The 12,786-nt window shown below is 33.0% G+C and overlaps 1 protein-coding gene across 1 annotated transcript in view; it reads right to left on the minus strand.

The window, feature by feature from the left end:
- The window catches only part of RIMS2 (regulating synaptic membrane exocytosis 2), a 484,675-nt gene that overhangs the window by 188,838 nt on the left and 283,051 nt on the right, over nucleotides 1-12,786 (minus strand). Inside the window, exons 13-15 of the mRNA XM_075141296.1 lie at nucleotides 11,022-11,193; nucleotides 10,304-10,457; nucleotides 2,317-2,343 (exon numbers count right to left, since the gene is read on the minus strand). Coding sequence (XP_074997397.1) covers nucleotides 2,317-2,343; nucleotides 10,304-10,457; nucleotides 11,022-11,193 — 353 coding nt within the window. The remainder of the gene's footprint in view (nucleotides 1-2,316; nucleotides 2,344-10,303; nucleotides 10,458-11,021; nucleotides 11,194-12,786) is intronic.

Consider the following 12,786-nt stretch of genomic DNA (forward strand, 5'->3'; position numbering starts at 1 on the left):
TCTATTAGGCAGAAAAATAAGTTAAAATATGGTTTCTTCCATTCTTAGTTTTCTTCCATTTTTCATCTTCATGGCTAGCAATAAAGTGAAGAAAAAAGTGAGGTGTTTTATTCCATTTTATGAATCAAAGACACATTTTTTTGTTAACTTTTCATGGGCTGCAGTGTTGGTAGCCATGGAAAGCTTTATCAGCTTCTGAATAAAAATAATATGGAAATCATCTAAGAAATTTTTAGAGAATTTTCTTTGGATGTCCAATGCCTGTCAGTGTTTAAGAGGTATTTGGACAATGCACTTAATAACATGCTTTAAGTTTTGGTCAGCCCTGAAGTGGTCAGGCAGTTAGACTAGATGACCAGTTAGACAGGTCCCTGCCAACTGAACTATTCTATTCTATTCTATTCTATTCTATTCTATTCTATTCTATTCTATTCTATTCTATTCTATTCTATTCTCCTTCAACAGAATCTCATTTGTCTCCATAACAATATTCTAAATAACTGGAACTCTTCCAAATGAATGAGACGATATGCAATCATAAATATTTTTTTGCAAGACAACCTAAACCTGTGGAGAGTTCTGAAAGATCTTCTGACTTCTGCATGACAACTAAAGTTGGCACAGAGTTGTGCTCCACTCTATTATTAATAGGGGAAACAATGCAAGATATAATACCTTCTGTGCTTCATATATTGCCCATTGATATTTCTGATACAGGCCTCAACAGAAGACCAACACATGAGGTTCAAAATTCTACTAAAGCCTATATGACCAACGAATACAGTTATCAGAACGGACTAGGACAAGGGATAGAATGAGAAAAAAAATTAAGGTGAGTTAGCTTAAATACAGAAGGAAGTGCCAGATTTATGGCTCAGTAATTCTCTGTTTTTCTTGTGGGAAAAAAAAAAGGAAAAAGAAAGCAGACCAAGCTGGGGATCCTGCCCCTTACAATGCAGGAAGCTTTTACAAGGTTTTGTGGACTCCTTGGGGGAACAAAGGGTAGTGAAGCATGCCTATGAGCTCGTTCCCTGAAGCTCACAGAAGGCCTTCACAACCACTTAAACTAATTTAGCATTGCCTGTAAGTGTTCTGTGTTCAAAGCTGACATCAAAGCAACTCTAAAATCAGTCTCACAACAACTGTCTTAAGAATTTGCTTTCTCATATTCATCCAGTGTGTGCCTGAGGGTTCTTAGAGTGAGCTAACTTCTCATGCAGTCCCACTGTCTCCATGTCAATCTGTCACTTTATCCTCCTGCACATAATAGTGTTTTTTTAAAGTTTTTGACCAATTTCATCTACATTGATAGAGGGGTATAAATACCAAATTTAATTAAGTTCCTACAGATCTTTGAAAATGTTGCTGGGTAGAAGAGAGATCAGAACCCCTTAATGAAAGAGAAACATTACAAGCTAAAATTTGTGGCTAATCCACACGTGCACAAGTCCACAGCACACATGGTCTCTTCCCATGTGAAGATATTGTAAAACATGAGAAGAATGTGGGATTATTTCAGGAGATAATGGAATAGAAGAAACATGGGAGACTAAAGGTAGACATAACAGAAACTGGGTTTTATTAGTACTACTCTCGAGAAGCATCCTGTGGGGTTTTTGTTTCTCTCCACCATGGTATTGGATCTATTTTCTTAACAATGGGTGTTTCATTTCTTAAACATAACTAAATCATAATTCTCAAAGAGATTCCCATAATTAAAGGTGCAGGAACTGCAAAAAGTCCCACATGAAATGCACTACAAAATTTAAATGTGTAAAAACTGTACATTATGAATTTATTTATATTTAGTTAAGGCAAGCTTCTCAGATATAGCAACTGGATTTGTAATTGGGGATTTAAATCAATATGAAACTGTAAAAATATGTATCAGTATAAATACTGATTTTGCCAGTAATTCACTTACCCCATGTCTGTATTCTAAAAATACTTACACTAGTTCTCAAACAGCTGTAATACAACAGTGTTCCTTTTAATATAGCTTAAGCAAAATAGCATTTTCCTAGTATAGTTAATAAAGCTCACTACAGTTTACCTACCAAAGCTCTACCTAAAATAAAGGCAGGCAAAGCAAGTATAGTGTTACAATACTGCTCCAATATCAATACTGAGATGTTAAGAATAGAGGAAGACAGCCAACAGAAGACCTATGACTGAAAAGCAGACAAGAAAAGCCAAAGAATGTTTAGGCAATTTAGCATCTGCACAATAGGTAGCAAAAGCACACCAATAAAATATCAAATTAGATGTTGCATGCATATGAAAGCAATAAGCATTTCTGGCATGCTGAAAATTTACCTGAATTATATGAATATATGCCTTTATCTGGAAAACAAATATTGAAATGAAGTAGTGTCAGGGAAAAATATATGAATCAATTCATGTAACAGGGATGGTTAGAACCTTAAACTTCATTATAATTGCTTCTGGAGACTGAACAATTTGATATCGTAGGCCACATTAATTCAAAACAATAAAACTCAAGCTAAGAGAAATTAAACCACAAAAATGCCAATCACTTCTGGATCAATATTTATACTCAGTAGTCACAGAGGACTAGTACAGCTATTACGGTCATTTCCAATTCTGAAATACAACTCCACACTTACTATAAGAAATTTTTAAGGGCAAAATGTATATTCAACTAAGCATACAATACGAGCTGCTCCCCTTAAAATTACTGCACACTGCTGTTGGCACCTCAGCAGGAAGTTATTAGCAGAACTTTCCTGAGATGTAGCTATGAATCCTACTTTAAATTTAACAGACTCAGAAGTGACGTTCCAGTCAATCTTCTGTCTCCAGCTAGGTCTTGATTTGGTAAATATGTACATACATGAACTCCTTATCTACATATCATTATTACCAGTGAATTTAAGAGTCCTGATGTGAGCATGATTAAATACTTGCAAAATCTGATTTATTGTTTGCATTGCTGGCTGGTTTATGTATTTTAGCTTTCCATACAACCATACCAGTTTTTCTAAACTTGACAAAATAATAGTATGCAAACATCTGGACAATTATGGAAATGTGAAATGTTACTTTGCGTTTACAGATTTTGTAAATGTGACTTCCATAAGGTAATACGAAGAAGTCAGGAAGTCAGAATAACATGAATAGTATCTTGCCATTAGCAAGATATTATGAATGTTTTTATTCCTTACAGTTGAACAGCTCATAGACATTATCTTAAATATTAAAGAGTAACAGTCCACAAGTAAATGATGCACCTCAGATGACAAGATATGACAGTATTAGAGGAAAAATGAAAATTTCAGTTTCTTGCCAACAAGTGCTGTTAAGAATTCACTGGATGACTAGGTCCCTTCTGGCAAGTTACACTTTTTCTGACATCCAGATACTAAGTATTTTAATATGTAGTCCATACCACTAAATCATCTACTACTTGCAATTTCTAACTCTCTATATTTTCAAATTCGGTTTCTTGATAAACACAACTAATTTTGATGGTCCAGCTCCAGAATTCCATTAAGCTGTATGATTTCAAAGTGAATAATAAGGGTTTTTTTCAGCATAATTTACAAACTTTTAGATGTGAGCTTTAGTGCATAACTTCTCTAATATTTGTATTCCTTGGTACTAATCTCTTCCAGTTACAAATTTCATGAAAAATTGACTCTTCTTTGGCTGCAAAATTATGAAAAATGGAGTATGGGGAAGTTTTCTAGTTTACTTCAGCAACATCAGAAAGTCACCAAGGGTTCAAGAGTGGGGGAAAAAAAAATCAATTAACACAGTCTAGAAATTATTTATATAATTAAAAATGATGGACTTTCTGAATTTAACCTCTGGAATGATCTGTAAAAGGGTATAGCTTCTTGAAGAGCACAAGAATATAAAAATACTGACATTACAATGGGAATGAGGACTAACGAAGCCATGTTTGTTTCTGTATGGTTACAACACAGAAAGAAAAAAGTCAGAATAGTATTAAACCCATCTGAAAACTTCATCAGAACCATCACACTGTTATATGATAGTCTATTATGCTTCAACAATTAAAAAAAAATACACAGTACATTTAGCCAGAAAAGGAAGCTATTGAATGAACCTATATCTTTTAGAATCTTTTTAAGGATCACCTGACTTCCTATTTATTGACTACCTAGCAAGGTTACTTCACCCTATCCACTGAGTAATTTCAACAAAGAACATCATTGCTCTTCTGTCATCTTTACATGACAGAAGAGTAGTTTAATAACATGATTCTATCAAGTAACCAGAGCAACAGTATTATAAATAATCAAATGCCCTTAAACTGCTTCAAAACAGGATTTTAAGTATTTTTGTAGTTTAATTACAATTTCATAAATTTTATTTTAAAATTTTTGAACAGCACAGAATTAATATCTTAAATAAGTTTCTTTTATTTAGGAAAAAGAAAAATATTTTGATAGTTTAAGGCCTTTTCATACACCCCTGTATCATGTTAAATACCTTTTAATTAAAGTATTTAATAAACCATAGATGTACGATAAATATAATAAATAAATCATAGGTGTATAATAATTACAATACTGATATATATATCCATATTCTATGAATAAAACATCAATGCATGCAAACAAAGATAACATGCCCAAGGCCTGTGCTCCATAAAAGAAAGAGAAAAATTAAGAAAGAAGCATGAAAGAGAAAAATAAGTGTTATTCTTGCTCTCTAAGGTAAAATTCTTATAATTTATTCATCATTCATAGTCTGTGCCACTGACCATAAAATGCTCCATATTATAATTTGAAAAAAAAGTCACTGATGCATGTTTCCATTAAGTACAACTCACTTACCTACTAGTCAACAACATTATTATAATTCCCTTAAGTAAGATTCAGTGACATTGATTTAAAATTATCGTACTGACTTACCATATTCACTGCAAACTAAAAGGAAATTGCTGAGACAGCAAGATCCTGATTCTGCAGTAAAATAGACTCTATAGAGTTCCAAGGAAGTCAATAGCTTTCATTGAAAAACTGAGGTTTGAAATGCAGGGGCTCAGATTTCACAGGGTAAAGTTTCAGATATATTGTAATTAACTATTATTAAACATTAATGATTTTGGTACTACCAAGTGTATCTCTCGATGTTCTACAATATAACTTGAAAATGTTAACATTTACATAATGGAAGAGACGGCTTGAATTAACAGTTATAACATTCAACTCTGATTTGATGGTACAGCCACAGAACTTTCAAAAAAAACCCTCAGCACCCAGCAAGGACAAGTCCATCTAAAAATGTTTTTCAAAAATTAATAAGCAATATTCCTTTATTTGTGAATTCAGCCTATCACTTTGGTTCTTCTAGTCAGATGTAATAATTTTTAATATGTTAAAGTCTCAGTATTGTCCCAGAAATGACTCGGGAAAATATACAAAGCTGACAAAAGAAGATGACAAAAACTTTTCATGTGATTCAAAACACTTTGCTTATGCATTATAGAATTTTTTATTCCCATCTGAATGAATAAATAAAATTCAGAAAAGGAATGTTATATACAGTTTTTTGCACACTATATGCAGATTTTTTCATAGAACATAACTGTACTCAATTTTTGTCCCCACAGTTTAAATACTCATTACTATAATTTCTCTCCCTCCAGATTTTTTTTTATATGCCTTAAGAATAACGAAACTCAATGAATGGAGTCATTGATGACTTTAATTCTAAAAGTAATGAAAGTCAAATTCCCTTTAAAAGAAAGCTACTTCACAGCCTATTTATTTACAATTATTTTGATCCTGACTGATTTTTCTGGTGTTCAGTTTTGAAAAAATACAGTTTGATCCAGCATTTTGGTCTTCTATATGTTGATTTCCAAACACTGTCATTTCTAAAATCTCTTAGACTTTGTTTTCAGCAGAGTTTAGATTTACTACTTTCCTCTTACTGACGATGCTCAAAATATAAAACTTCACTTTTCTTTTTCAAACCATATTGTGCATTCTCATGGCAATTAAAAGCTCTCCTACCACGGGTGTACATACCTATGCTATAACTAGAGACCTGAAAATGTCTGGTGTTACTGTTATTTTCACATTTCTTCCCTTGTGTTGGCATTTAGCTGTTATCTACACTGTATGCCCACTCTCTGTAGTCTGCAGATCAATAATTCAGACAGCTAGGTTTTAAAGCTACAAAATCTGACTTAGAAAACTAGTGTCAGTTACTTTTTAATCCTAATTAATTGGGAAATTCTTAAAATACTTGAAGTAAAACCTGCTTCTAAAAGAAATTCAGAGTCAATATAGAACTAAAACCAATTGTTGTTCTTCAAAATACACAATAACCCAGTATTCTTTATCAACTAAATGGTACCAGCTCACACTGCACAAATGCACACATTACATGGACATAACTGTAAAAGATTAAATAAGAATGTCTCAGATCCAATTTGATGTCTGTTATCTCTGTATTCTGAGCTACATGAAGACAAAGTAATTTTTGATTTCCAGTTCCATGGAATAAACCTTCCTTGATTTCTGTATCAGTTTTCAATGCATAGTAATACTAACAATAACTTCCATCCCATTGATCCTAACAACTATGAACACAACATTCAATTTTCCATGTAATCTGTAGTAAGCCTTTTACCTAATGTGAGACGGAACAATAATACTGTGGCCTAACCAACAACAGAAATTCCCAAATCTTTTTAAAAATAATCTTTAATTTTCTGTTTACAATCTCTTTTCAGAGGCAATATAAAAAGAACTTCAGTTTGTCTGTAATTCTAGTTAATGCTGTCTGGAATTCTTAACGTATGGCTGATTTTATGTCAAATGTTAGCAAAAATGAAGCCATTTTAAAAATTCATTTCAAAAGTTCAGCACGATAATTAAAATAGACCTATTCATTACCTCACATTTCACATAAGAAAAAGCTTAAAATATACTCATTGGATAAAAACCAGTCAGTTTATGAAAATCTGAAATACAATTAGCTGAAAGACCTAGTAAGTCACAATCCTATGTTCTGCATTAATTCCATTTTCTAAGTAAAAAATTCTAAAATTCTATTCTAAAAATACTAAGGAAAAAGCATGGTAATGATCCTTCATCTCTAGGAAGTTAATGGATTGTATGGATCAGAGGATTGGGCAAGAGAAAGTGGACAGCTGGCTTAGATCAGTCTGTACCACAACATAGTGCCCACTCAAAGTTATTGAGAGATAAATATATGTAGAAACTAACCTACTGTCTCTGAAACCTGGTTACTGAAAAATGGCATATGGGGCTCTGTGGGAAGCTTGCACTTTGCTACTGGCTATATGTAAATATAGGAGTTCAGTCTTCAGGGCTGACAGTCTGCTCTTCGTCAGGAACGCTACAATTCAGTGATATTAAAAAGAGAATAGAAGTAAGTGGTAAATGTAGGCGGTTCTTTTAAACTACTTTCGGAGAATAACATTTAAGTATTGTCTTGAAATATATGTATTTATAGCAACTTGGCAATCATGAAGATAAGAAAGCCTAGATGTGTAGATGTGTATTTATACAAACAATAAACAACCTTGTAATTCAAAATCTCTCTCCTGTTATTTCTCACACTAACAATTTTTGGGGGCATGCAATAAAGTACTTCATATTGTACTCATTAATTCTATACATAGAGGCATCACAGAAATGAACAGAAGGTGGGAGGACTGAACTGCTCAGATTTTGCAGCCCCAGAAATTGAAATCAGCCTACTGTGTAACAGCACAGTAAGTGTTCTAAGATGTACTTTGAAAAAGATAGACAGACTTGCCAGACATGCCTTGCCTTCATTCTGGAGATTTTTTCCACATTGTCGTAATATGCCACTGGATAATATCTTCTGTTTCATCATACAGAAGAGTTGTTATTGAAAGATACAAAAAGAGCTTCAGACACAAGAAACTAAGATACTAAGTTTAACTTAATATTCTTTTGAAACCTCCAAAAAAAAGTAAAAGAATCAGACTTCTATATGTTATTAATATATTATAAATATTTTACTTAGTGAAGGCAAACAGTCATAAGATGTGCTGTCTGCCCTTCACCAGTCCCCTGGTGATGAGGTTTAGGTTGGGAAGGGCTTTTTGGAGGTCATCTGGTGCAATGCCTGTTTCAGGCCTGGCCAGCTTACATTGCATTGCTTATCCGATTGAGTTCTGGATATCTCCAATAGGATATTCCACCACTTCTCTGGACACCAAGAAATACTTTTTATTTCCATTTCACAGGTGTGACATCAATTTAAAAAAAATTGTTTTTTTAATTCCTAAATGGATCCTGCTACCATTGCAGAACTCTGACCAGATGCTAAATTTCCATTTGGATGCTTTTCCAGTCCTCAAAAAGGAGAGATTCTAATTCCAAGAGACCTTGTTCTGTACATGTAAAACTATCTGTTTAAACTGAAAATTATTGATGACACACAAGGATTCAAGAAGTGCGTATATTACCAGGAGACTAGAGAAAATCCTTCTTTATGGGATCCTGATCTCAGTACGAATGCAAATAATATAATTTATTGTAGGAGTATGTGAATTCTCCAGCAATCACAGTGAACGTCTGACACTGCTTATTTGGCTGAAGTTTTTAGAACCTCAAGTTGTCAAAGTACCGCTCTGGGAACAGTCAGGCTAAATCATCTTCGTTGAAAAGCAGGTCTTCTACACCAAATCTTAGTGTTTCACCAAACCAGAAGTTTTAATAAATCCTTCCCTCTACATTTCCAGACAGGCATACAAGATTGTTCAGTTGAGCACTAATAAATTAGTATTAGTATTAGCATTAGCATTAGTATTAGTATTAAAAAAAACTTATTGACTTTCAAATTTTGAGTCAGTATCATTGAACAGATCTTTAGTCAGATATTACTACAACCTTTTCCAAAATAAAGCAGTTACTGTTTTATTCATTCTTCATGGCAGTTATTTATTGCACAGACAGGAATTACTATAAACAAACAGGGTTTGCTTGCAGGACTGAATATTTCCTGAAAACCAGAATTTCACTAACTTTACATACAAACAGATACTGAAATGTCCAGCTGGTCTGTAAAAGTAATTTTACATGGAAAATTTAACTTCCTAAAATGTGTTACAAGATGGCAGAAAATACAGAAGAAAAATAATTGAAAAACTTTACTTAAACAACAGTCATGGTACTTGAGAAGACTGAAGAGGATTGAATTGAAACAGAACTCCTTACCTGTTAACTGTCATTTCTTTCCTCCTTTTGTGGATAAGTATAATCTTACAGCTTGAAGGCTATGCACTGTATCTCTCTGTTAATGTATCTATCTCATATTATTATGATATGGAGCATTTTAATCCTTCTCACCATCCAGTGCACAGACACAAAAACTGTCAACTACTTGAAATACTTATATACAGGGGATTATTTAATAGAGAATCCACATAGAACATGTGAAATATGCTTGCTTGCATGGCTACACACGCATATGTTTCTGTGAGTTTGGGTGTAACATATGCACACACACACTCTCATACAATGACCGAAAAACCCCCAAAGAATTCTTAGAAATAGTTTTTGGTTTGTGGGTTTAGGGTTTTTTTACATCAATGTCAACTGATATTTTATAAAATTAACTGAAGTGAAGGATAGCTTTAAATCACTGACAATACTGAGCAGTTAAACTAGAGAAACAATGAAGTATTAAGGAAACAGATTTTCACCCTTTACTGTCTTATGTATCTATTTTTCTTAGCATATTGTATATACTCTATTTTCAAAATATCTACTGATAACATCAAACTACTGTGGATCAAGTATACCAAACTCTACGAAATAGAATTTTAAGAGAAATTCCATTTGTGAATGTAACCACGTAAAATAGTATCAAAAGAAGGCAATGGGCAATGGTATTAATTTAGCTACATAAGACATTATATACAGGTCACTTTATTTTTAAGAAGTATGAACTAAAGAGAAAGGTACTGCACATTCACTTTTGGTTAAACAGTGAAATAATAAACATAATACAGAACATAGGACTTCAAGATAAAAACAGCACATTGCAAAAGACCAAGATAATTTGCTCAAGCTCAGGATCTGAACTAGGTAATCTCATAAGAAAAAACTGGTGTATTGCACAATGTTCAATATTACCATTTGTAGCATGTCAGACTCTCATCAGTAATCATAAATTACCTAATTCATAACAGCTACAAATGAACACACAAATTCTGTCAGCTTCCCATCTACAAGAACTTTATATACTTTACACATTAATTCAAATGAACTATACACAATGTGTAAAGCTAACAACCTACTTTGTAACCTCCGTGTGGGACTCTCGCCATGGAGTTGTCTGCGTGGCAAATATGGTGAGGGATGGGGAAGTGGCAATGAAGAGACATCATGTGTTTGAAGTTTGTACCAGTGAGGTTCATCATCTAGTAATGCTGTCTCTAACTCAATAAGAATCTAAAAAAGAAAAAAAAGTTTAAAAGTAGGAAAGCATTACATAAAAGAATATTTTAAAATAGGTATGCTTATAAATTTTATTCTGTTATTCTCTTATTGTTAAGGACTTTGTCTAAAGTTTTATAAAAATCTTGCTTTTAATATGAAAGGAGTTCCTGCGCCTTTTACAACACTAAATATACCAAAAATCTTTCACAAAAACTTTATTACATTATGACCTTTACAGCATTCATATATCTTGTAGCAAGTTAGTCAGCAACATTCCAAAATTTTGATAAAATACAACAATAGATAATATGGATTTTAACGAAAAATTCTAAAAGAAATTGAGAAACCATGTGCATGATGTTACTAAAAGAGAACAAACACAGAAAGAATCTCATATCAGTACTATATGATAAGTGCGAGATCATTATTTGTTTACTACTAAATAAAATAAGGACAAATACAACGATTTTAAAAAGTTTTGCTTTGCTACATTTAATAATTTTTTCAGAGATACTGTATCTAGAGATGAATATATGAGCAACTGTTTTTCTATAATAACTAGCAATAATTGTGTACCTCTCCTAAAAATTCACTTTCTTCCTCTCGAACTCGTGCTTGGTCCCAAAGAGTAATTTCTAACATTCGTTCTCTAAACTCTCTCCGATGAACTGGAGAATAAATGAATGTCTGATTCCACTTAGGTTCCAATGTTTTCTTTACTGTTTTTGTTCTTCTTTTATTTTTATCACTGCAAAAAACAATTAAATATTAAAAATGTTCAAAAGACCATTATACTGTAATAAGTATATCATGTAACGTAGGAAATCTTAAATTAGCAGTACATTTCATAGTATTATGGGCACTATAATCTATGACAGGATTAGTCCTTTAAGATAAAATAAAGTTCAGGACATATATTGAGGATAATTCAGAACTTCATATTAAAAACTAAAGTTAAGTGATTTCCAGTTCATGTGCCAATTCCAATTTTAAGAAGTTCCCTGAAAAACAGAAATGTTTTAATATGTTTGTTCTGGAAACAGCATTTTATAAAGCAAAATATACTACTGTAAATGGGATTTCCATGAGGCACAGTCTGAAAGTAGAACATGTATGCAGACAACATTGGGCATAGCAAAAATCTGCATTTCAGATAAACGAGCCAGCTGGTTCACTCAAACTTCCAGTCCTCCAGTGGCCAACTCTTAAACTGCAGAGCAGGAGGGAGCAGCTGGCCCACATGAAGGAATGGTCAGGGAGCTGTGGGCAGTGCAGGGCCTTCTCCACAGGGTTTTCCTGACTAAGGGCTCCACAGGTGGGAAACCACAAGCCCTGAGAATGAGTTACACATCTTTTTCCAGCAACGCTTGAAGGAACAGTGCTCTCAAAACAGCTCCCAAAATCCTTTGGGCCACCCTGGGAACCATGCAAGTTGAAGGTGGATTTTGACTACAAGGCTGGCCTTGTGTTTCAGAGCCGAGTGGGATCTCCATGTAAGGCTACCATGGAACTCCTGGCTCTGGCTCCAGGGTGTTGTTGAAAGCAATGTGTTTTGCAGAATATTTCTGCTTGAAGGAATTAGTATTTTCTAATGGAAACAGAAACTAGTTTTGCTGGAAAACACCCATGCTCCTTCTACTGAGAATACTGATGAGAGTTGTCATAACAGTGCTTAATTTTAAACTTGCTGATTGCTGCATAATGCAGCTATGGTACTAATTTATGTGGATTTTTTAATATGGCAATGCAGATACTGTCCGTTTGCTAATATTTGCAACTGTAATATAGTTATTGTATTTCTGAACTATTACTTATAAGCTGGATTAAAATATTAACTAAGAAATAATATGTTTAGACACATTGTTAAAGCAAATAATGTAATTATTTCTATTATACTAAAGATTTGTTTACCCTTGAGAACTGAAATAAGTTACATTGGACAAGCTTTTCCAATGAAATTTTTTTAATCAGAGAGAGTTCAGTGTCTTCATCTCATTAAACGCTTGACTTATTTAAGTGTATTTTACCTATAGCATGTTTCTTTCTACTACACAAGAAATATATTGTTGCTTACTTAGCTTTTACCTCTAAGGAAAGAAAAATGAATTTGCACATCAGAAAAAAAACAGAATTCAGTAAGACAAATTGCTGATTCTTATATAAGTGATAGAAAACACATAAAATAATTAAAGAAAAAGTTCTGAATACTTCACATAAATGGGAAACACCAGTAGAGCATAATAAAATTTAATGTATGTAACTTTTTATATCTGTATATTTGAAAGTATTTAATTAAATATTTTTCTTCTATGTATTTTTAGTTATTAGAACTTACATTGTG

This window comes from Calonectris borealis, chromosome 2, assembly GCF_964195595.1.
Source record: "Calonectris borealis chromosome 2, bCalBor7.hap1.2, whole genome shotgun sequence".
Classification (NCBI taxonomy): domain Eukaryota; kingdom Metazoa; phylum Chordata; class Aves; order Procellariiformes; family Procellariidae; genus Calonectris; species Calonectris borealis.